Source organism: Epinephelus moara, chromosome 2 (genome assembly GCF_006386435.1).
Source record: "Epinephelus moara isolate mb chromosome 2, YSFRI_EMoa_1.0, whole genome shotgun sequence".
Taxonomy (NCBI): Eukaryota; Metazoa; Chordata; class Actinopteri; order Perciformes; family Serranidae; genus Epinephelus; species Epinephelus moara.
Window position 1 is genome coordinate 13,987,416 of NC_065507.1, and position 26,222 is coordinate 14,013,637.

Genomic DNA, 26,222 nt, shown 5'->3' on the forward strand with positions numbered 1-26,222 from the left:
TTTCTTTTTTGGTCCACCCATCTGTTAGCTATGCCGTCTGATCTCGCTCAGAGTTGGCCCGGGGCTGGAACCCAGGTCGCATTCGTCAAGTGACAGGGAACACCACAGTACGAAGTACAGCAGAAGTTCATTCAGGAAGACTGATGCTCTCCGTCATTCACATGTACCCGAGCCAATTATGTCACTGCTGGCAAACTTCAAAACTGCTCCTTTCTGTGCCGGTGCCAGAGATGTCATTTCAGCGCAAAATCGATTGCGACCCTCCTCCACCTTATTCACCTCTACTTTGCATCACATCCAGCGCCAAGGGTTCCGTCCACTCTGCTCATCAGAAGCGCCCTGCTCCACATTTCTTCTAAGCAGACCTTCAACCAACTCTCTTCATCTCTTCACCACCACCAGTGTCTACACTCCATCTGGGGGGAATTTTGTTGTACTCATAGCTAACCTCCACTAAAATAATGACGTCACAATCACATTTCTAAACCTTATTGTGCAACATGTCAATACATTTATTTGCTCACTCTTAAAATAAAGTCTCTCTTGACTGAAACACCACCAGTGTATCACAGGGCCGGCACATATCTGCAGACGGACAAGGACACATGCAAATCCACACACAAAGGTCAGAGCCCTTTGCAAGGGCCCATCTGGACAGTCAAGTCGTGCTTTGAGGTGACAAGTCCCCTCATAACTTTCACCTCCCACAGTATTTCATTTACCTTTACAAAATGTCCTCTGATGCATCAGTCCAGCCTTTGTCGACAGCGGCTATACTAAACAGCAATATCGCTTGTGTAACTTGTGATAGAGAATCAGAGCTGTGACTGCTCTACAGTACGGACACGTGCTTTATCTTTGACAATGCGACAGCTATGTATGTATGTATGTGAGCAGTACAAGTCTCCAACCTACGAAAGCAAGCAGTACTCTGATTCCATCAGAGAGGACGACCTGGAGCTGCTCCACTGAGAATCAGCCAGAGGTGACTTTGTGAATGTAGAGTATGTATTTTCAGCTATTGCAGACAAACAGGATTCACTTGGGTTCTGAACTATAGCCTTAGCCAAAAACATCTCTGCACGCAAAACAGTGCAACCCTGTTTATAATACTACAAAACAGGATCTTACAAATCTGGAAAAGATATTAAGGTCACCGTAGTTTATCATTTATTGCAGCAGTCGCAAAGTAATTTGCATTACAAGGCAATCTGCTAGCTGTGCGTTTGCATTGATTTAATTGTCCGATGTAGTAACGCTGGGGCAATACGTTGCGGTAACAGTTGAGCCTGGTTCAACTTTCTTCCAGATGACCCTGCATTCGTCTTTTTTTTTCTGTGCCGTTGTCCGAACATAGCATTAGAAATATTAAATCGATAATCATCTTTACAGATTATGTGTGTCACTTAAATCAACATAAGTTCTATAGTGAAATAGGCCACTGTACAGACTGAAAAAATAAATGTAACTTATCTATTTTTTTTAAGAACTTGAATGATAGTTTTATTATGGTTTAGAGTTTTCATCCTATTAAAAATCATACTCAAGAAACAGCCCTAAAAGTAATTAATAAACAAAAAAGCAAATAATTAAATTACAAAGTGTGCACTCAATAATGGCCGCAATGGGACTATGACACATGTCATTAATTTAAATACAAAATATTGCACCAGATTAGAACATTATATGAAACTTTCTTGTGGTTGTATAAAGCCAGTGAAACAGCAAGTAGTAATAGGATACAGAGGCAACATGAAAGATAACAAATAGGTGTATTTAAACATTGCAATTGCAGTTTCTCTGCACACACACACACACTCACACACACACTCCAGTGCACAGACCTTGCAGTCTTTTTTTAGCAGTCTTGTGCTTAAACATTTTCCACTCAAAGCCACCGTCTTGCCGACATCAAGCAAATCACAGCCAGTTTCAAACTACCGTCTAACTCCATGAGACCATATAAGGCTGCACGACAAACTGTGAGGCTGCAAGCCTCCAACACAAAATCTCCACCAAGAGGCCGGCTGCATGTTCTGCACAGGTATGTACTGCAGACCTACTCTTAACTTTAGACGGGACTCACCTTGTGATGGTCCCTGTTTCCCACCGACAGACGGATGGACGGACAGACATAAAAACAGGATCACAGACGGCGAGGACAAAACAGACAGGGGAAAAAGAGAGGAAAGGGACGGAAAGACATGAACAGAGGAAAAAGAGTCACAAGCACACGGCAATATTTAAAAAGCAACAAAAAAGATGGGAGAAATTGATGAGGAAAAAGATGAGGAAAAGGTAAAGAAAAAGAGGAAGGACAGATGAAAAGCAGAGGTAGAGAGAGGCCCACCCCACTTGTCCTCCTCCACTCAGGATGCTTTCTGAAATCTGCTCACTCACCGGCTGGTGCAAAGAGAGAAAGAGAGAGGGAGGGAGAGGAAAGGGGGAGGGGGAGGGGGGGATGGAGCAGGTCGAAGTGAGGGGTGAGAGGAAGGTTAATCAGAGTGGGAGGTGAAAGTGGTGGGTGGGAGAAGATGAAGGTATGGAGAGAGGGAGAGAAGAAGAAGGGGGCAGAGAGCTCAGTGTGTCTCAGTAGCTGTGTTCAGACCGGCTCAGCTGTGTGGCTTCACTGCAGCATTTTGCTGCCTTGGCCGTCCCAGAAACAGATCCTCCGCTCCCTCCCTCCCTCCCTCCCTTTGCCTCCTGTCATCTCTCCTCCCCTCACTCCTGTCGCACCCCCACCCCGAACCTTCTCCCCTGACCGCTCTTCCCTTCTTTCCTCCTGCACCCATCCCATCCTGTCTTTCCTCCCCTTGAACTTCCCTTTCCTCTCACCCCTCCTGATCCCTCACACTCTCATCAGTGTAATGTCCTCTTTTGCTCCGCCTTCCTTCTATACACAGCATCCAAGGTCACCCTGTCCAGAGGCAGGTGTGTGTGTGCTAACATGTGACTATATGTATTGGTGTGCATATGCAAAGATGCATGTTTGCATTGTTCCCCCTCTCTTAATACGCAGTACACGTGTATTTGTGTATTTACCTGTATCGACATATTTATCTGCATGTAGCTCGCTACATTAAGGTATGTATCTCGATCATCTATCACTGCCCCCCGCCCCACACACACACACACACACTTGAACCTGGAAAGGACATCAAATGCCAAGAGACAGATCACCTGACAACATGTGGATGTGTGTGCGAGCATGTGCGTATGTGTGAGAGTCGGGGAGGTCAAGCATCCATCACGTCAGCGCTGATAGTTAAGGAAAAATGCAGCAAATGAGAAATGGACAGCAGAAGCAGAGAAGGGTAAAAGTAATAAAAACCGGCACATACATATTTTTCATTACCACTCACATTTTTCCCTTTGTATTACTCTAAAATATGCCAAACATTAAATGTATTTGTAACTCAATAACTCAAATGATCATTTTATTGTAAGAAAAGACTCCAGCTATGAGATAATCACAGGATACGCTACAGCCCACAATGTGCCATAACTCCAGGGAGCAGGAAATGATGCCAAAACATCACACATATCTGTGGTGCCAAGACATCACAGAAATCATAAAACTGTGTTGTGTAATGCCAAGTCATCACAGGAATGTGTTGTCTCAATTTGGAGAGGCAATTAGGTGTCGTAGTAAGAAGAAACCGTGTTGTTTTTCCTTTGAAGAAAAAAATGTATAACACCATTGATACTTTGGCACGAATTCCACAGAGGTAACATCAGTTCTCAGTGGCGGTGGCACAAATGTATGCACAGATACAATGTATGTTTAGAGGCGAGCTAGGAGAGGATTCAAGCATCAACACAGCTCGTGGGGGCTTGTATCAGCAATGGGAAAAGGATTTTGTTAAATGTCCCAGCATCTCGTCATTCTGTCCCTGCAGCCAGACAAGCAGGACAAAGTGGCGGTGTAGTGGGTGTGCTGAGTCCGAGGTGATCGTGGTGACTTTGTGTATGACTAATCGGATGTATGAATAATTTTCTGTGATATGTGGATGGACCAAGGGGTCAATTATGCTCTACAGTACAGTAGGTGGTGGTGGCGGGGTTGTACATTGAGTGCTAGCATTTAACAGATGATGAACAGTCTCCTTTGGCATGCCTGTGCACATCTATAGCATGCTGATCAAAAGTCAGTTCATCCAAGTATTTGTACTCTTCCACCTTTTAGCAGGTATCCCAGTAAAGGTGACTGGATTGTCCCTGCACTTACACCACTGAGAGAAATTGGAAGTTGTATTAGTCATAGAGAAATGGGCCTTGGACGTGGCCCTGTGGAACTCTGATGTTGGTGATGACACGTTTAATGTGTCACTCGATGGGTGAGGAAGTCATGAATCCTGTAAATGAGGTCAGACTGCACATTAAAGTTGTGGACTTTGGCGATCCTTCACTGCCACCGTGTTGTGTTGAAGGCTGAGCTGTGATTGATGAAAGGTACGCTATGATTGTGTAAAGTCTGGGTGGTTCCATGTTTCGTAACACGGTGTGAATGACACGTTACTGCCCCTGTGTGCCTGGCAGGAGATTGAAGGTCATGTAAACTAAGACCACTCTCTGAAGATAGTTTGTGACAATCTGATTGAAGGCCGCAGGACATACGTAAATGCCACTAGTCTTGAGCAAAGGGTACCGAGGCCTTCTGGATTGTAAAAGTTGTATGAACAGACAATGGAGGCTGAGCTCTGGTCCACAGATCTTGAAGGATGTTGTCTGGGGCTTGTGCCGGCTTTGGCTTAAATCTGCACAGTTTTTTGGCAGTTGTTGGTTTGTAGTCAAATGTACAAAGCAAAGCACCTACAAAGAGTCTTGTGTCATGCAAAGTACAATGTCAAAATGTGTTGAGATACACAGTCCTGTGCTTGTGTGTCCGATACACAGCCGATGTCATGCCTTAGAACAGCACCTACTAAACAAGGGCTGTCAAACATACGGCCAGTGGGCCAGAGCCGGCTTGCCAAAGGGTCCAATCCCGCCCCCTAAATTGTCTAGACTAAGAGGTGCCAAGTTTCAGGAGCAAGTTAAACAATGTAAAATTCTGCCTCTGTGGCTTTTCCACCCTGACCAGGATACAGTTCTCTGATAAAACAATGAATATTTACTGTGACCATGTTTCAAGATATTGAACATTGTGCAAAATATTGTCAACCAGCAGCTTCAGTTCAAAAGGATCTGCATCAGGAAATGTATGGATAAATGCACATGTAATGACAGTGAGAAGTAGACTGACTGAGTGTGGAGACATACTGTTGAAATTGCACTTATTTTTCTTGAGACATCTCAGGCTGTTCATGTGTTTTGTAAAAGGATGAACGTCTGCAGAATGTACTTGTAATTCTATACACCAAAGAGGAAAAATGTTGGAGCTAATGGTACTTAGAGGTTATTGTGCAATGGTTTTATTGGTCCGGCCCATCTGAGATCAAATTGGGCTGCATGTGGAACATGAACTAAAATGAGTTTGACACCCCTGTACTAAATAAATCAAATTAAATTGTACCAAAAGATTTAAACTCAGTAATTTTTTAATTCAAAACCAGCCTGTCCAAATCTGTAGTCCTACCAAGGAACTGAAGAGGGAAACATAGAGATAAGACATGAGTCATTTGGTAGAAAACTTGCCAGTGGACCAGATCAGAGAGGTGTAGTAAGAGCATGAAATGTGAGACACATGAAAGCGGAGACAGGAGTAAAGGATGCAGAGAAGACACGGGTATGTGGTATGGGTGAAGCACCCAGTCCGCGTCCGACTCAGAGACCCTCTTGAGTAAGGCTGACTCAGCCTTACTGCGCTGGGTGCATGTGTGTGTGTGTGTGTGTGTGTGTGTGTGTGTGTGGCAGCAGTTATCGCCCCCTGCCTCCCCCTCGCCATTTCACTCTATCCCCTCCTTCTCTCTCTCTCTCACACACACACACTCTCTCCTTGCCTCTACCTCTGCAGTACCTCTCTCGCTCATTCCTCCCTGTGCTGGCTGGGGAGACACACGCTTTCTGCTTTTCTGCCTGGCTGCTGGCTCTGCTCCAGCATCCCTCCGTGCCTCTCGTGTGCTCTCCTCCCCCCCTCCAGCCTATGTCTCCCCCTGTGGGGTTTGTCAGCCAGCCTGCTTCCCTGGCTGCTGCTGCCGCTGCTGCTGCTGCTGCTGCTGGAGCAGTGGAGCTGTCTGACACAACACTGCTACGCCGCTACCGCTCTGCCTCGCTTCTCCTCTCTGCCTTTCGCCACACACTCTCCTTTGCTGGATAATCACCACTGAGTCTGCAAGAGACAGCGACAGAGGACGGGGAAGGGAGGGAGAGAGAGAGACAAGAGAGCCCGCACTCTTCATTTCAACTGCTGCATTCTTCAGTTTTGTCTTTTCCTCTTGCTTTTTTCTGGCCTGCTGGAGTGCAGCGCAGGGAACAACTGGTTGGGAGAGAACTCCCTGAAGGAATTTCTCCTCCTCTCTTTGCGCTTCCTCCCTCTGTTCATTCCTGGGACAGAGTGCGGAGGAGGAGAGAAGAGGGAGGGACTGAGAGCAGGACTTCAGTTGCACAGCTCAGTGTCCCACCTTGCTCCAGAGACACATAAGACAAACACACAGACACAAATATATTTGCATAGATTGGACACAGCTCAGGCTGACCAGACTGGCAGACGGGGACAGACTGATAAGGACACACATTCTGTACATACACATAGACAGACAGACAGACAGGTGGTGTCATGGCGTCAGTGGACAGCACCGGTTCGAGTGTCTCTAGTCGGCTGAGATCAGGGGATCTACTTCATGCTGGTCTGGCAGTTGCACTGCTGCTCGGTGAGTTATACTTCCATATGCCTTCAGCTGCCATGTCATTCCTCACTCTTCCACTCCACATTACAGCACAACACTGGACTTCTATCCTCTGTATTAGGCTGCCATGCCAGCTTGTGATTGGGTGCACCCCTCTAATTGTCTAGACAAACTTGTTTCTATGCCCTCTACACAGTCCTCTGTTGCACCTTTTGCTCCCTTTGTTTCAGTATTTCCTGTGCTGCTCTGGGTGGGTGGTTCACAGCTGTCACACTAAATCGAATAATTTTAATTTAAATTTAATTTAATTTTTTAATTATTATTACTCCTTACAAACATCTGCTGTTCTGTTGCCTCTGCTTAAGCTCTCATGTCTCATCCTTCTCCATCCACACCTAAAGACTTAAACGTATGGCAATATCACAGGCGATGTTTACTTGTTGCTTTGCTGAGGGCATCAAGGTCAATAACATCCAACCATTGGCCAATCTAAACTTGGACATGGAGTTGCTGAGCTGGATGAGTGACTGTCTAAATGACTCCTCATGCATGGACTCCGTATGGTGCCATTTTTGAGGGAAAATGAATAAAAGGGAATGGAAATACAAACCGAAAAACTTAAGGGTCTTGAAGTACAAAAAAAATATTTGTTACAGCTACAGATCACGTGTGTGTGTGTGTGTGTGTGTGTGTGTGTGTGTGTGTGAGACTGTAGTATTACTGGTAGTGACGTAGTGGTGCAGTGGTGATCTGTGCTTTTGCTCATACACTCCCTGATTTTGTTGTAGCGCCCAATAGTGCCCCCACATCCCAAATATTTCCCTCCTCACTTACAGTTGTTTTGAAACTCAGCACAGTTGAGTCACACGGCAGGAAAACAAGACCGAGGGGCATATGTGACGAACTTTATGTCAGTGCAATCCTTCGGTGAGCGATATCTAATTATGACATTTCACATTCTGCTGATATTTAAGTCCGTTCTACACCCCGAAACCTAATGCAGAAATGTTTTTCAGTGGCAGAATGATCCTCAAATAAAGCTGCATCTGCTCTTTTAATGATTTACTTTAACATTTATTTCTTTTTGAGGGGAATTTATACTTTTTGCTCTAAAACTCACAATATTTGTTGTCCATTCAAGACGTTAGGAAAAACAGATCTGTTATCTGCCTCACAGATAACTGATCCTCTTCACAAGTAACTTCCACCAAAGCATCATTCGTCACAATATCCTCAGTAAGGCCAATCTTGCGTCAGTTTATCACACACTAAATCCAACATACAACTACATGACATAATGAAAAATGAGTTTGCTTTTAAGGATTGCACATTAGTGAGGAACATGTCAAATATGGAAAATCTTACAACAAAATATTCCATCAAGAAATACTGAAAAAGACACAAGTCAAAAAGAGCAAAATCCGACACCATCTTGTCATTTATGTGGCATTTCACTGGTAACATTTTGACATAATGCTTTAAGACCACCGTGCTGAAATGTAAGTAGCATTGTCTTGAAATGTCAGTTAATAAAATGTCAGACAAGAATATGCAGAATTATCTTTTTGCTTTGGATAGCATGAGAATACAAAATGTATCATGGTGTGGGTTTGGCTGAAGACCACAGCTGTAGATTATACACACTTCATATTATAAGCAGTTAGAAATGGTTATAAATTAGAACCATTAACCCTTATGTAAAACACATCTGTTCCCAAAGCATGTCATCAATCTAATAGCAAATATCTTAACAGTATTCTGGCAGCACAGTGGTGCAGTGGTTAGCATTGTAGTCTCACAGCAAGGGGGCTCCTGGCTCAATGCCAGGGTGGCAGGTTCGAACCCTGGGGTTTTCTCTGGGTACTCCAGCTTCCTCCCACAGTCCAAAGACATGCAGGTTAATTGGTGACTCGAAATTGATCGTAGGTGTGAATGTGAGTGTGAATGGTTGTCTGTCTCTATGTGTCAGCCCTGTGATAGTCTGGTGACCTGTCCAGGGTGTAGCCTGCCTCTTGCTCAACGTCAGCTGGGATAGGCTCCAGCCCCCCAACAGGATAAGCAGTTACGGAAAATGAATGAATGAATGTACAGTATTTTTATTTTGAATAACTGATCTGATCCCAGAAGTTTTTAAAGTGGGTATAAAATTAGGTGAAAGCTCGCAGGTGCTGATAGCTAACAACAGGTGACTTATTTGGAAGCCAAAAATGAAACAAGACTGGGACGTCCTCTTTGGTACTGTGACTTACCCCAGGAACCGATTTCATAAAGCAAGTTATCTGTTTTTTATCTGCTTTGCCGAGAAGGCCTAATGGTTCAGTGGTTCCCAACTGGTGGGTCGCAGTCCAAAAGTGGGTCTCGGTTCCGTTCTGACTGGACCGCAAGTGACGTGAACGTGTCAAGTTTGTATAAAACAAGAATGGTGAATTTCCGACACAGAGCTTTTATTTTGAAATGCTGTTCCCTGCTGTAGAGTCAGTGACTAAGGACAGCTAGTTGAGACAGCAAACTAGCTAGATGACATGGCCAAACATAAGCATTACCCTAATTATAATGAACTGTGTGGACCTTGAACTAATGACTGAGGAGAAATCTGGACCCTGTGGCTAGACCAGTTGGGAACCACTGGCGTAGATTATTCTAATTTGTTGTCGTTGTTGGGTTGGTTGTTTTTTTTTAGCAAAATTGTCCTAAAAAGTAATCCTGCTTCGTCACTACCTTGCACGGCAGCTATATTCTCACGACATCACGAGATCATGCGAGAACCGATCCTGTCAGGCTTTAAGTCATTTGTGTCATTTGGACAAATCAGTGTCCTGTGAGGAGCTACTGGCAGCTATGAGGTGGTTTTATGGAGAGGTAACTGTTTGTTTATAACAACAATGGCAGCTCCTAAAGAAGTTAGATGCTGCAACAGCATCGGTTATATAAGAACTCAAGAGCATTTCTTCACTGAAAGAGAAGCAAATAACAGAGCTTAAGGCTTTTCTCGATGGACAAGATGTTTTCGCTCTGCTCCCGACTGGCTGCAGCAAGAGTTTGACAGACAGATGATTCATCCAATCACCTGCCAAGTATTTTTTAAAAGTGGCTGCCCTTTGCCAAACAGTTTCCAGTGACGGCTTCTCAGATGGTTCTGTGTGACAAACCATCTGGCGCTTCAGGTTAGCTTCATTAAACAGGCAACAAAAATGATTTTGAATACTTGATTGTCTTTAGTTATATGAGTAAGTATAATGTTGAGTTCAATGCTAGTCTGTATTTTTAGTTGTGTTGCTTCACCCTTGGGGTATTTGCTGTTGTAATTAGTGGGTCACCTTCTTTTTCTTTTGCTATAAAGTCTGGTAAATCTGATGCAGTTGAGGCAATGAGACATTTCAAATGTAAAAAAAAAAAACAGAACGAGTAGAAGTGAAAGTGAAATGATGTCCCAGCCCTTTATTGCAACATGGCATTTTACATCTCACAGGCCAAACAAGGGCTTAAAGGTTAAAAATAATGCAAAACAAATAAACAAACAAAACAAAAAAATCAGGGTTTGGTCACTGATGTGAAACTTAACCATCTCTGGCATGCAGACAGTGTTTTACAGAAACACTCCTGAGCAGAGCTCTACATTTGAAATCTTTTGATCTAAAAACAATCCAGGTCCCACTGTGATCCCGTCTCCGTCAATCAATCAATCACAATCATTCCCTGCTTCTTCTTTTTTTTGCTGACCTTCTAAAGCCCTTGGACCAAACCCATTTTGTGGCAGCCATCTTGGGGTGTCAGTCAAATACCAATTTGGAAGTTCTGATTTGCAGTCCCTCAGTTTGACCCTTAATTATTATTCCGGCAATGTAGTGATGTCATAATGAAATCCCATCACTATTTTCCGACATCCAATTTATCCCAGCTGTCAATCTTTGCCTTCAGTCCATCCCTGTCTTCCAACGTGACAGTACGTAACGTCATCTGTTTTTCATTTGTATTCTGCAATGTCTTCTATTCTATACAGCATAATCTCATTCATGCTCAAAGTTCCAAGTAACGCAAACACACACACAGAACAACTGTCACTTCAACCCTGGTGTTAAACCACTTTCATCCTCTTCACTCTCTTCCTCAGTCCATGGTGCCATATGTTAACATAAGGGATTACGCAACACCTTTTGTTGAAGAGAATAGACAACAAACAGCAGAAAGAGTTGCGGTATAAACAAGCGACGAGCGGCCCACGTTAGAACACAGCAATGTAGATATGATATGTTGTCACTTGTTTGCATGGCTTTCATATCACTTAGCGTGTATGTGTGGTGTAAAGTGACCCCGCCTTGGCCACCGTTGATTTAGTGACGTAGCAGCTGCTGTAATTCTCTACCCTGCTGTCACTCATTCACCTTGAGGAGGACATCTCACTACCTCCTCTTATCAATCCCTCATGACCCCTTCCATCACTTCCTGCGTACTGCACCTCCTTCATTAACCCCGCTCCTCTATTCTCCTCCTCCCTGCTCACACCATCCCTTCTCCCTCAGCCTTCCCGTCACTTCTTTCTTCCTCTCTTTCTCAGAGGTAATAGTGTCCTCAGTCGGTTCTCTATGGGTTCACTCGGAAACACATTAACCCTTCAATCTGTGGCCTATTTAAAAAATAAAACCTCACCTTGACAATCAGCCAAGTCAGCGCTGTCCATCTCCATTTTCCAACATGACCGTACCTAACATTGTGTTTTTCATTTGTATTCTCCAGTGTTTTGTATTCTGTTTTATACAGCATCAGCTCATTCATCGAAATACGCACATTACACATCTGTTAAAATGTTTTGCCCGCATAGAAACACACAACTGTTTCCTTTCTTTATTTCTTTGCCTAGATTCCTGTAATCTTTGCCAAAACATTGCAGCATATCTCTCTCAACAGACCCTTTGGCAACAGGAAATGAAGCCAGGGAAAACACAAATGAAATAAAACCTCAATCAAATCCAGATGTGGAATCAAGAGAAAATAGGGCTGAAAATCTGCAAATATTTAACTATTGCTAAAACTCCTTCAGACTCCACATTAATAAGCTCCCTACTGTCATTATGTACATTTTTGATACAGTAAGAAACATGACAGTAACTTGCTGTCAGGTCTGAAGATTCACCCTTTGATCGGTATTGTTCATCCTCAAAGTATCGCTCATTATTCACCTAGAGATGCCACTGACATTACAAGCCCTCATTATAGCAGATAAGACTGCTTCATACACCAAATACACTCTTCAGAAAGCAAAGATGTGCAATCCAAAAAGTTCCAAGCAACGCAAACACACACACAGAACAACTGTCACTTCAACCCTGGTGTTAAACCACTTTCATCCTCTTCACTCTCACAAGCCTCAGTCCATGGTGCCATATGTTAACATAAGGGATTACGCAACACCTTTTGTTGCAGAGAATAGACAACAAACAGCAGAAAGAGTTGCGGTAAAACAAGCGACGAGGCAAACAGATGCAGAGCGGCCCACGGTATAACACAGCAATCAGAAAGTTGGCATGTAAATATGATAATTGCACCGTATGTTGTTGCTTGTCTGTGTGGCTATCATATTACATAAGTGTGTATGTGCGGTGTGAACGTGACCCGGCCTTGGCCACCGTTGATTTAGTTACTTAGCTGCTGCTGTAATTCTCTGCCCTGCTGTCACTCATTCACCTTGAGGAGGACATCTCACTACCTCCGCCTATCCATCCCTCGTGACCCCTTCCATCACTTCCTACATACCGCACCTCCTTCATTAACCCCTCTCCTCTACTCCCCTCCCTGCTCACTCCATCCCTTCTCCCTCAGCCTTCCCGTCACTTCTCTATTCCTCTTTCTCTCAGAGAGGTAATAGTGTCCTCAGTCGGTTCTCTATGGGTTCACTCGGAAATACATTAACCCTTCAATCTGTGGCCTATTTAAAAAAAAAAAAAAAAAACTCACCTTGACAATCAGCCAAGGACACACACACACACACACACACACACACAGTCAGTTGATTTTCCCTCCATCAGTGATTCACATATTGATGTTTCCCAACTGGGACAAAGAGATATTTGATAGTGGAACTAAAAATATCATACATTCCATTACTCATGTACACACACACACACACACCCACACACACACACACTGCAGGAACATACAAGAGTTGACATTCATGTACCACACACACACAACATAACATAATAGTACGTTACTACAGTGTGTGAATCTGCGGGTGTTGTTTGTCTGAAGATTTGAGAAGAGGAGAGGAAGGGGAGGAGAGAAAGAGGANACACACACACACACACACACCCACACACACACACACACACTACAGGAACATACAAGAGTTGACATGCATGTACCACACACACACAACATAACATAATAGTATGTTACTACAGTGTGTGAATCTGCGGGTGTTGTTTGTCTGAAGATTTGAGAAGAGGAGAGGAAGGGGAGGAGAGAAAGAGGATAGTAGAGATCAGAGGTTTAAAACGAGGGAGGTGTGAAATCTATTTCTGGGCACGAGGGGGGACACTCCTCACAGATATGTAAAAGATCATCATGCTACCAGTGTGAAGAAGACACACTGCGTAAGTTGTTTAGGAGGGAGATTCTCCCTTGTATTCTCACTTGTTTTCCTTTGCATCATTACTCCCTCTGGAGCACATGCTTACAAACATTGCTCAGTGGCAATGTGCCAGTACTTACTGATAGATGGTAAAAGATTATTCATTAACCCACTTAGCAGAGTTTAAAAGGTAGGCCAAGGATTCAGACATGTAGTGGTGCCCCCCTGAGATAATTGTAACCAGCCTTCCGGTGAAAATAATTGGATGCCAATATTACTGTCTTTAAGAGGCTATGGTACGCTCATTTTAAGTTAATGTGAAGGTAGTGGTATCTTGTGAAAGTAGACAACGCAGGGCATCCATTGGTCAGTGTAGCTTGTCGGGAAAGGGGCTAATCAATGTTCCAGAGTTCCAGGCTTAATCTTGGCGAGGGGACAACTGGTTCGTCAACACCTTATGAACTCTCACCTCAAGATATCTGAATGAAAATGGGTTCTATGGGTACGCACGAGTCTCCCCTAAGCTTGAGCTGGCTTGTTCCCAGTAATTTTTTTTTCTTACAATCAATTTACCCCTTCAAATTAAAGCTGGATATTTGTTTTGTTTTAAAAGTACAAACAGTGTATTTGAAAAAAAAAAAAGAATTGCATAACATGTATAGATACATACCACATAAAAACAGGTTTGTTGTGGAACTCAAATGTTAACTATACTGGTATTAGTATGTAAGTATGTAAATAAGACGTATGCAATTCTTTAACTCCCTATATTGGTACAGTTTTCAATTAGCCTTCATTCTCAACACATTCTCATCCCAGCCAACATTTACCCAGTGGACCTACATATGAAAATGTCATGCACAAGGTACCCTCCTGCGTCAGTTTGCTGCTCAGGGATGGTGTCTCAATTCATTCTTGTTACATCTATTGTGTCTTTTTTAAATAAACTTATGTTTTTTGCAGGAAATGTGCAGTTTCTGCTTGTTAAAGCATACAGTGTTTTTCAAAATTAAACGTATAATTTGGTTTTAGATCTACTTCCTTAAGTTTAAGCAACAAAAGTACAGGGTTAGGTTTAGAGCAAACAAAACATCATAGTTTGACTTAAAGGCGCTGTATGTAAGAATGTGGCCAAAACGGTTACTGCACTCAAATTCAAAATACTGCTGCGAGTCGTGTCCGCCCCCCCTCCCCTACAGATTCGAGGTTGCTGGACAGCGGCACGCTGGAGACTGATTTGTTTGCCCACGGACGTGTTGCCGTGTCCATGATCTTCGGTTTTCCAGCGGACCATTCAAGCAAGTCGGCTTCTCTGCTGCTAGCGCTGCTGCCGGGATACAGTGGAGGAGCCGGCTGCTAATGTCATGTACCAGGACACTGCTAATGCTGCTTGCCGTGCTGCTGTAGCTCAGTCATAACTTTAACTGATGCTGAGACTCTACTGACTGTGTGACTGGTAGACGGCGGTGGGTGGCGCAACAGGCCAAAACACAAATTCAAAACATAAACATGATTTGCGGACCGTAAAATATTTTTTTAAATGTGAATATTCTGGCTGTACTATTGTTGTCGGTGAGATCAGTATGTTATATGAACATTATTCCTTAGTCTCTGTGACATATTAGGAGGATTTTACGACTATTTGCTTTAGATTTCTTACATGTAGCTCCTTTAAAATGAGTTCGTTTGAAAAACTACTTTGGTTAAAAACAAGAGGATGAGGATCTCAACTGATGGTCTGCCCTGCCTTTGTCACTGGTCGGCCAAATAAGCCTAATTAAAATGATTGTCCTACCTAAGTTTCTGTATCTTTGTCAACATATTCCGGTCCTCGTTACCAAAACATTTTTGACGAATTACATAGAATAGTGTTCAAATTCCTGTGGGGAAATAAACCTGTTCGAATTAGCAAGTCAGTCCTGCAACTCCCTAAATGTAAGGGTGGACCAGCCTTCCTAACCTTAGGCAGTATTACTAGGCAGCCAATACTCAAAAACTTCCATGTTGGATAGGCACAGACAATCTACCTGCTTGGGTTTACTTGGAAAAGGCATCCTCATCGATTTCGTGACAGTTCCCTCCTAGCTCCCTCTCCCGTCAACATTTGTTAACATCAATCCAGTTGTGTCTGACTCTCTCAAAATCTGGATCTGATTCAGAAACACTTGCCTGCACAAACCTTCCCATCTAGCTTCAATACTCAACAACCACCTTTTCCAACCTCCAACTACAGATGCAGCATTTCGAATTCGGCGCAACAATGGCATAGAAATGATTAAGGATTTGTATAATAATGGAATTTTTTTCATCTTTTGCAGAGCTTTAATCTAAATAGCAATACCCAACTCTCACCTCTTTTGTTTTCTCCAAATCAGAGTCCTTAGTTGATGCCCTCCTGACCATGGATCCTAACCACGTGAAGGGCTCTCAGCTATCTGTTGGACTATAAGCTCGGACAATTCAAGCTTCTTTGTTCAAACCAAAAATGCCTGGGAACAGGATCTAGGAACAGACTTATATAATGAAGAGTGGGATCATGTTTTAGACCTAGTCTAGTCCTCCACCATACATGCCCGTCATTCAGTGTAAGATCTTACACAGAGTCAACGATACTAATGCCAGCCTAGCCAAATATATTGTAAAGTCAGCGATACCTGCAGTTGGTGCAAACACTCTCCTGCCAATCTCATCCATGTTTTGATCTTGTCCCAAGTTAATAACGTGTTGGTCGAACAAATTTGAAACTAACATTTCTCCTAACTCTTTATCTGTCATCTTTGGTGCTCCACCTGATGCCGGCCTCACTGTCACGATGCAACGAGCCCTGGCCTTTATAGCCTTACCGGCCAGATGTTTAATTCTGCTAAAATGAAAGTACACGTCTCCCCCTACACATAATCGTTGAACTAAGGAAGTTCTATATCTCGTGGCCTCAATTAAAACATTCCAGAAAATGTGGAACTCTTTTATGAAATATATTGACCTGCTAAACATTGCATCACACACAGAAGAGGATGGAGCAACCCCAGAGTTTGTTCAACCCATCCGCCTCCACTCTCGCCCACCCTATGCAGACTTTCATGCTCTTTGTACTATGGTAGTTGCCCGCAGCATCAGAAACTACCGCAGCCCGTGCATATCAGACTGCTGCTGAGGGTGCCTCTGTGCATCACTGTGTGCAGCTGACCGAGTGTCAGTATTTGACAAGTTGGGAGTGAGACCAGGCTAATAACCTGAATATTCATTCATTCATTTTCCGTAATTGCTTATCCTGTTAGGGGTTGCAGGAGGGCTGGAGCCTGTACCAGCTGACATTGGGTGAGAGGCAGGGTACACCCTGGACAGGTTGCCAGACTATCAGAGGACTGACACATAGAGACAGACAACCATTCATGCTCACATTCACACCTACGGACAATTTAGAGTCACCAATTAACCTGCATGTCTTTGGACTGTGGGAGGAAGCTGGAGTACCCAGAGAAAACCCACGCTGACACGGGGAGAACATGCAACTCCGCAAGTCAAAGTCAAACGCCCCACCACAGGTTCAAACCAGGAACCCTCTTGCTGTGAGGCAACAATGCTAACCCCTGCACCACTGCACCGCCATATATAACCTGAATAGCACAAGCAAAATTCTGAAACTGAGTTATGGCTTTTGGTTTTGGCGTACCACCCCAAGATTTTCATTGGCCCCATTTGGCCAACCCTATGAAAAATGAATGGGGGCGCCACTTCAGGCACTCATCCAGCTACATTCAGCTATTTATATCTTTAAACTGCCATTGATTCCACCACTGTCCCACACCAGAAAACACACAAACATACACAGACCAACTCCCCACATCTCCACCTCTTCTTATTTAGTTACAGCGTCCCTGAGGAAAAAGTTCTGAGAGCAAGTAAGACAGAAATATTGAGGAATGAAAAAAGAGAGTAAGAGAGAAAGTGCCCAGTGCTGCGAAAAAAAGAAGAGCCCATTAAAAGAGAGCAAAAACCAGAAACAGAAAAAGAACAAGGAGAACCCAAATGGCCTGAGCTGCTACTGAAAGTAAAAGAGACAAGTCAAGATGACTACAGAGGAGGGGTAAAAATATCGCGCATTAGAAGACAAGAGGAAAGAGGTGAGAGACTAAGAAGACTCAGAAACCTGAACAAAGAAAAAGCAAACCATTCACACTGAAATACCCTTAGTGTATAAATATATACCGTTAATGCAACACTTAGTGATTTAACACTTCACTGTCGTATCAACCTCAGAGTTACTAGAAGATTGTTTTACTGCTTCCGGAAACATACAAAAATTACCTCCTAGAATAAAAAAAATATATATATCATCTACATCTTGACGATTAAGGTTACTATAAATCTGTCAGACAAAGCTATGCAGTTTGTTTTTCTCTCGAACTATGATACTTGACAGACTAGGCAGTTATTGAGCAGCTGAATTAAATTCATGTGCAACTCAGTTAACTGCTAGGATTTGTAATTATTACCGTCTTGATTACCAAATCCTCAAGTGCTGAAGTGACTTTGATGACCAAGTTGGAGAAGGCTGCATTCACATTTGTGCCCTGGCAGATATGTGTGTATTTGAAACATGCACATTTTATTGTAAAAATCTGTTAGACACTGAGAAATACATAAATCTTGCGGCGAGGATTGCAACCAGCTGAAACTTTTTCCGGTGAGAATTCCTTCAGTGTTCATTGTTCAGGAGGTTTTTACTGGGAGCTGAATTATCCCTAGATGTCTCTTCCTCTCCAAAGAAATATAACAGGTGATTAAAAGCAGTAAAAACACTTAATAAAGTAGATTTATGTTTTAAAAATCAGTGTTTTCCAATGTTCTAGTTATGTAGGAGCTGCTAACTACGGTGGCTGATGGCGATTAGACCCCATTGTGATGTCATCTATTCCAGGAGGGTAGTAAAGACGTAGTAGATTAGGAAGCCCCCCCTATGGAGACGCTGGTGGTGGTAATGGTGGTGATGAGATGGGATGAAGACGAAGGTGAGGATCTGGATGTGAAGAAGAGTGAGCTTTTGATGAGCTTGTCCTGGGTTCTGGATAAGGTGACTGGAGGTGAATGGGGCAGAGGCCTAAAATGACAGCTGACAGAAGCAGAGAGGAGAGCCGATTTAAAATTTGGCAGCAGCAACATGAATGACTGAAGGAGATCGTGGCAAAGTTTGAGTGGCTAACCAGGAGAGGGAACAGCCTTCAGCTGATTAGTTGGAGTGTTGGGAGTGGGATAGAGAGAGAATGTGAATGGATATAGTATAAAGAAAGTCTTCCTGATTGAACTTACTCTGAGCTTCATTATTTGGTTTCTGGGTTACTGTAAAAACATGGTGGTGCAACATGGCAATCTCTGAATACGAGAACCAGATATAAACACTTCAGTCTCAGGTAATGAAAACACAACAATTCTTATTTTCAAGTTATTAAAATCTTTAAAAAAAACATACTTCTATGTATTATATCTGCCAATATTTGCCTCTAAATTCCAAACACTGGACTGTAGGTGCAGTGTGATGCTGGCACCACTAACATGATGCACTTAGTATTGAACTTTAAATTGCTTTAAATTTATCTCACCTTCAAATAGGGATGAGAATTGCCAGAGGACTCACGATACAGTATTATCACTACATTGCAATTTGCTGAGTATTGCAATGCAATATACTGCGATATATCACGATTTATTACCTTGAACTTTGTAAACATCAGTTTTACCACTTAAGATGAAGTTTTCAGTCTGTTCGTCTGACTTCAATCATTTTTATTGCAGCAAAATATGATACAAAGCAGACAGACTGACCAACACTGTCATAAAACCTGTCAGATATGCTGCTTACACCTGACTAACTGAACTGTTGGCAGATTTAACACCCTCTGCGAAGCCAGATTAAGAACGTAAGCAAAAGACTTCACATACAGGTATCCCACTGACTGAATGGCAACACCCATGGTAAAAGCATCTGTTACAACCATAATCCCCCATTCTTGTGCTGCATTTTGCAGGAGGTCTGCAGTGTTTGCTCTAGTGTGGAGGACGTAAGACAGCAGTCTCCAGTCCTCTGTGAGATAATGCGCCGTTATAGTCACATATGAATCCACTGACCTTGAAGTCCAGGCGTCACAAGTTAATGCGATCCTTCCTGCTGTACTCAAAGATTGCTCAACTTTATGCTTCACTTCTCTGTAGAGCTTGGATACGGCTGTGTTGGTGAAAAAATGTCAGGACGGAGACACATACCTGGGTTTACGTGTAACAAAAGCCTTCATTTTTAACAACACTGTATGGACGCAGACATTTGCACATGAAGTCGGTGATGGAGTGTGTTATTTTCTCAGGTCTGTCAGAGTTAGATGGTAGTTTTGTCGAGCTAAGTGTGTCCAGTGTTGGTTGATTTTTCGTTGGATCGGGTTTAGCGTTAGCTTGGCCGTCAGCGGATAATACTATCTCTGGATGGGGCGTGTGAGGTGAGCCCTCATGTTCGCATGTATCATATCCAGAGCCTGTGAGCGGAGCGGAGCTGGAGTGGAGCGGAGCGGGGAGCGGAAGGATTTTGTGTTGAGCGAGGAGCGGCTATTTTTTTTTAAAGCTGGAGCGGAGCCTTATCTCTCGCTCCAATTTCGCTCCGGTCGCTCATGCCCCACCCAGAATGCATCTTTGCACCTGCGCACACCCACACTATTTTCTTTCAAAACTATGGAGTTTACTGTGTACTTCAGAGAAGAGAGAAGAGAAGCAGCGGTACCTTGGAGAACAGTCCCTAACTGCGGGGAGAGGGGAGAGGGCTTCCCCGGAGAATCTACCAAGCTCATGTTTTATTTGTGAATAGATTAAAAAGAAAAGATTACAGGTTAGGGTAGTACGACGCAGTTTTTTTGAGCGGAGTGGTGAGCGAGTGGAGCAGGATAAAATTTATGATGGAGTGGAGCGGAGCGAAGAATGCACAGAACCAAGCGGAGCGGACGAGAGGCGCAAAGTGACAGGTCTGCGAGCGAGGAGTGGAAATTTTCACCCACTCTCCGCTCACATGCTCTGGTCATATCCAAGTCCTTATTTCCATTCATTTTAAAAAATCCCAAATTAGTCCAGAAGTTTGATTTAAACGCTGATGGTGCATTTTTGACTTCTCTCTCTGGTGCCTCCATCTTTGTTTCAATGAACTTCCTGCCAAATGCCGCTGACTGAGACCTCTGCTGACCTCACCAAGAAAAAAAAAAAAAATTCTAGCACCATCTAGTGGACAGAAAAAGCAATTAATTTTATTATGCTAGTACCAAAAGATGTATTAAAATGTGTATTTGCAGAAATGAAAAATGTATAATAAAAGATCAATACTTGTCTATGTATCGATACAATATCGCCACGCAAAATATCGCAATACTATGCTGTATCGATTTTTGTTTCCATCCCTACCTTCAAAGTTAGTGACCATAACTAATTACAGTGTGTGTAGAGTATTTCACACTCAATGTGCTAACGTAAACAGTGATTTTGTCCAAAATCACCACAGTAATTGCAGCGTTTCAGTACTTTGTTAATGCTGATGTCTTCACAAAGCTGCAAAGCACGTGGTGTGACATTCTTACATAGATGTACGTCCTTCGAAACAAATAGGTATACATGTACACTCACACTGTTTTGCACCATGTCCAAGTGCAACATGATCCTGAGCAGGTCAGTGTGGGGAAGAGTGTTTATAAATAGTCCCCAAGCGTGTGAGAGATACCAGAGCAACAATCTCAGAATTACACCAGCTGTCACTGATAAACCAACATACCCAGCACCACCAGACCCAAATACCAGTACTAGATGAGCTGTTTCGTTTGGAAATGAAAGGAGTTACCATTTGTTTGTTTTGATCTGGGGGCATTTCAGTCTCACTGTCTCTGTTGGCTTGTTAGTATGTCAGCTATCCACACAGTCTGGTCACCTTGAATGCACTGAAGTCATATTACCTTTACTCCCGTCATTAATGTGATGACTTCAGACTTATGGCTTGCCAGTAACTAGTGACATACTTGGACTTAAAGGAACAGTGTGTAAGATTTAGTGAGATTTAGTGGCATCATGCAGTGAGGACTGCAGATTGTAGCCAGCTGAACTTCTACCGATTAGCACTCCGTCAGTGTTCATTGTCCAAGAGCTTTTTACCAGGAGCTGAATTATCCCAAAGGTCTCCTCTTCAGAACAAGTGGACTTGGTAGTTTCAACCATTAAAAAACACTGAATAATAATGCAGTTTTATGTACAAATCAGTGTTTCTGCGACGCTGATCTGCGTGTAGAGACAGGCTGCTCGCTCATTACCTGTTAGCATGTGCTCACCTTTTTTATCTGATCACTTAAGATCCAGATGTTAGGAAGTTTTAACCAGGAGCCACATTATCCACAGATCTCTTTCTCTCCAGAGCTAATGCGGGAGGGGATTAAATCTGGTAAAGAAGTTTCATGTTGAAAAATCCCTTTTTTCTGACCCTCTTGTTGCAACGAACAACAGTGGGTGACGCGAAAACACGAATGGCCCTATCTGGAGCCAGTGTTTGGTTTGTCCATTCTGGGCTACTGTAGAAACAAAGCAGTGCAACATGGCTATCTCAGTGGACGAGTACCTGCTCCCTATATAGATATAAACGATTCATTCTCAGATAACCAAAACACGATTGCTATTTTCAGGTAATTATACATTTCAGAAAATATACTCATTATAATACACTACCTTCTGTGCGGAGTTTGCATGTTCTCCCCATGTCAGTGTGAATGGTTGTCTCTATGTGTCAGCCCTGTGATAGTCTGCTGACCTGTCCAGGGTGTACCCCAAAGTGCACCAGATTGATGCATTTAACTTGATGATGTACAAAATCTTCTTACAGAGTGGCATGTTCCCCTAGATTGTCAAAGTCACATCCCCCACAGTCTCACAGAATCCTGTCAGGAGCACTTCACTGGCACTGTGTTATTATGATGGGACTGTGCAAAAGGCCATGTGGAGGCAGGGGCTAGTCGACTGGTCTGATAGACCTGTTGTTTGGCCTTGAATGAGAGGCATTTCTGGGAACATGATGAAAGATTAGTTCTCTGTGTTCTATACAGAAGCCTACTTCCATTATTACTTCATGGCTAGAAAGACCTGATATTCCCCCCAAGCCTAAAGTAGAGGAAACGTAACTATCAGAGCAGGCAAACAACCTGCTTTGGTTCATTAAGTGGAGATTCGACTGCCAACTGTCAGTGTGCACATTTTGCTTTGTTATGGAGTTCCTTTCACAATGCTTCAGCATTTATTGTGGCAACATCATCAGGCTCTGATCATATTAACCATCAGAGGACAACAACTCATTCAGGTCCTGGGGGTTAGAGTTCACCAGTCCCCCCAAATTTCTGTCCTCAACAACATGTTTTCCACATTCCCCCTCTGCTTGGCTGCTCTCCACAGTACAATCACTGGCACTGTGGGATTATGATGGGACCGTACAAAATGTCATGGGGAGTCAGAGGGGGGAGTTTACTGGTCTAATAGCACTGTTGTTTGGCCTTGAATGAGAGGCTTTACAGGAAATGTGGTAAAAGATGATGTCACTATAGACACTTTTAGGGCTGACGTCTCAATGACGTCTGTTTGATAGCGGGAGGCAAAACACGACTTGACACCACAGAGCTGTAGGCTACATAGGAGTCTTAAAATGTTGTCTTGTTGTGTTATTGGGAGCCAGAATAGAAGGAGTCATGACCCCTACTGCCAGTCAACAAAAACTATGGTTAATTGTGATAAGACGAAAGGACTGCACAGAGGCGATCCTCAAAAATGCTCACATGTGCAGCGCACACTTCATATCAGGTTAGGGAAAAGTATTTCCTGTTGTAGGGATGAATAATGTTATGTGTATTAAGGGTTATCATGTCCACCTCATCAGAAACTGGGGAGGTATTAAGAGGAATATTGGATTTCTCCCTAACGCTAGTGTTTTAGCTAACATTAGCTTCGATAGCAAAACAAACTGGAGGAAACCGTTCAAGTGTCGTCCTCCTTTGTAAGATTGGCATAGTGATCACCCACAAAGCTTCCTGTGACGTCATCCATCCACTGAGTGAGAGCATATAGAGTGCCGAAGTCACGCCCCTTCCAGTGAAGCTCATGGGACCTTAGATCGGAAAAAATATGAATGGCAGTGAATGAGGAGAGAAATATTATCTTTTGGTCCCGTTTGAGTTGTGACGTGAAATCCAAATATGTTGTTAATGAATTTAAAACATAAATGTTAAGGTCAAGAAAGTCATACTTTCATACTTTGTGGTAAAACTGTTGAGATATAAGCTTTTTAATTAGAAAGACTCAAGAGTACACAGGACGAGGTCGCGTATGTGATGTCATAGCTTTCGCTCGCTTCCTGCAGCTTGGCCTCCCCGCTGAAATTCCACTGTTTTATGATTAATCGATTTATGATTGAAGATGTCTGTGTGTTTTGTGCCAGGCTGCAGTCACTCCAAGCTGCAGGAAGCGAGCGAAAGCTATGACGTCACATACGCGACCGCCTCCTGTGTAGTTTTTCTAATTACGTTTTTTTCAAAAGCTTATATCTCAACAGTTTTACCACAAAGTATGACTTTCTTGACCTTAAAATTTATGTTTTAAATTCATTAACGACATATTTGGATTTCATGTGGCAACTCAAACGGGACCAAAAGATAATATTTTCTCCTCAGTCACTGCCATTCATATTTTTTCCAATCTAAGGTCCCATGAGCTTCACCGGAAGGGGCGTGACTTCAGCACTCTATGGGTCAGCCAGTTTGGTCCTGTTGGTCAGTGTTAAGTTATTCAAGGAAGACTCAAAATCCCGGAGAGTGAGTGACCTGACATGGTGCGTTTGTAAATTCAGTCCGACACTCTAAACTAAAATGAGAGCCCTGTTGGTCGAAGAAATGGAGAGTTATATTTCTGCATGAATTAACGAACGGTTAAGTTAATCACACATTCACTCCACTCGGCACTCTGCTGCTCCGTCTCCCCAGACAGAGTGCCAAGAGTGGACCCTGCCAGTCCAAGAGTGCAGTGCTCTGGATAGCCGGACGGTACATTCTGATAGCACTCCAAATGTACGAACGGCCCAGTTTGTGTGAGTGTGCTCAGACACTCAGAATGAGTATTTCTGAATGCACCACTCGTATCGTCTTCCTTCATTGTCTAAAACAAGCCAACAGAACTTGCCAGCTCGGGCTAGCTAATGTCTGTGGAGAATTGTTTTGCCTCCAGCTAAGCCCTGCCCACCAAAAACGGTCCCACTGTTTACTGACAGTAAAAATGTCTATTTTCTATACAGTACTTACATTATGACTTAATGACGAGACAGACTTGATACTTTCCCTCAACCTCAAAGTGGAAGACACTTATCTGCCAGAGCAGGCAAACAACCTGTTTTGTGAATCGAGTGGAGATTTTAAAAGCAATGACTGCCAGCTGTCAGTTTGCATCATTTGCTTTGTTTTGTTCCCTTTCAAAAAAATGCAGCATTGCATTGGCCATAAATTGCATTTCAACTCAAGAAATGCAAACACACTAACAAAGAATAGTGAACACTGTTTAAGGAGCAAAAGAAAACTGTCATCTCATAAGCTGTACTTACAGTACGTAAGCTACTTAGCTTTGTAATACCATTACTCATCAGTCGCACTCATCTTTTACAGTAATCCTAGCCCAGCCCAGCCAGCCAACATACAATATATTTTTTCATCTCTTGTCATTTTTGCTCTAAAAATGGTTTGAGAGCAAAGTGACCTGAACTATAACTGATCCAGACTTCTAGCTAGAGTGTGTTGTTTTTGCTCTGTAGTTTTATATGGTTTTTCTTTATGCTTGTCAAAACCAAGGTTTTTTTTTTCCTTTCCTTTCTGTCTTGGTTCAGGTGCTTGGAGTGTTGGTGGACTGGAGGTCTCAACAGGTAAAGTGTCTTCAATTGAAGCAATGAATGGCTCCACAGTCCTGCTGCCCTGCACCTACTCCTCCTGTATTGGCATCAAAAACCTCTACTTCAACTGGCACTATAATGACAATGGAACCATGATCAAGGTACACTACACAGACACACACACACAAACACAGACATACACTCAAACATGATTGACACACTGTACAAATAAAAAACACAAAAATGCTAATGTGTATCTGTGCACATATGGAAATACAAGTGACTACTCATCTGTGTGTGTGTTTGTAGTTATGTGAAGCAGTGATTCCTATTGAGGGTGTGGAGCCCAGGGTCACTGTGTACCATGAGCGTGTGGAGTTTGTCGGGTCCTCAAAGAGCAACAACATCTCCATCCTGCTTTGGAACATCACCTTCGAAGATGAGGGAGATTACATCTGTTTTGCCAAGAACCCAAAAGAGAAGAATCGCAACCACAGTGCTGTCTTTACTCTTAGAGTGGTGGACCAAAGTATGTGACACATGCATGTTGCAGTTGACCACCTGGCACACAAAAACACCCATTTTTATTTTACACTTGCTTATATGTGCTCAGACAGATATAAATGCTAAGCGTGTCGCTGTTAGTGTCTCAACTCACTCTTTCTGCCTCACAATGTCTTTCCATCTCTCTTACTCTTTACAGTGAAGGAGGTTGACAATACTTTGACAGTCATCATTGTGTCAGTGCTGGGTGGAGTCATTGGCTTAGTCATCATTATCATGGTGATAAAGGCCTTGGTTGTTCACTTCCTATTGAAGGATGATGAGAAGAAGTGAGTAGATCACTAACTATGGTAATATCACAGGGTATTGGGGGACAACATGGTTTTGCCAACTAGGACATGCTCCTGGATCAACGTCCCACATTGCATTCCAGAACCAA

At 43.1% G+C, this 26,222-nt stretch overlaps 1 protein-coding gene across 2 annotated transcripts in view; it reads left to right on the forward strand.

Moving 5' to 3' along the window:
• Positions 1-5,981: 5,981 nt before the first annotated feature.
• The window catches only part of scn4ba (sodium channel, voltage-gated, type IV, beta a), a 28,307-nt gene continuing 8,066 nt past the window's right edge, over positions 5,982-26,222 (forward strand). For both annotated transcript variants that reach the window (XR_007571641.1, XM_050070271.1), the window contains exons 1-4: positions 5,982-6,812; positions 25,277-25,440; positions 25,589-25,808; positions 25,983-26,112. Coding sequence is in view for 1 of the 2 variants with exons in the window: in XM_050070271.1 (XP_049926228.1) it covers positions 6,719-6,812; positions 25,277-25,440; positions 25,589-25,808; positions 25,983-26,112 (608 nt within the window). In the remaining variant the exon portion in view is untranslated. The remainder of the gene's footprint in view (positions 6,813-25,276; positions 25,441-25,588; positions 25,809-25,982; positions 26,113-26,222) is intronic.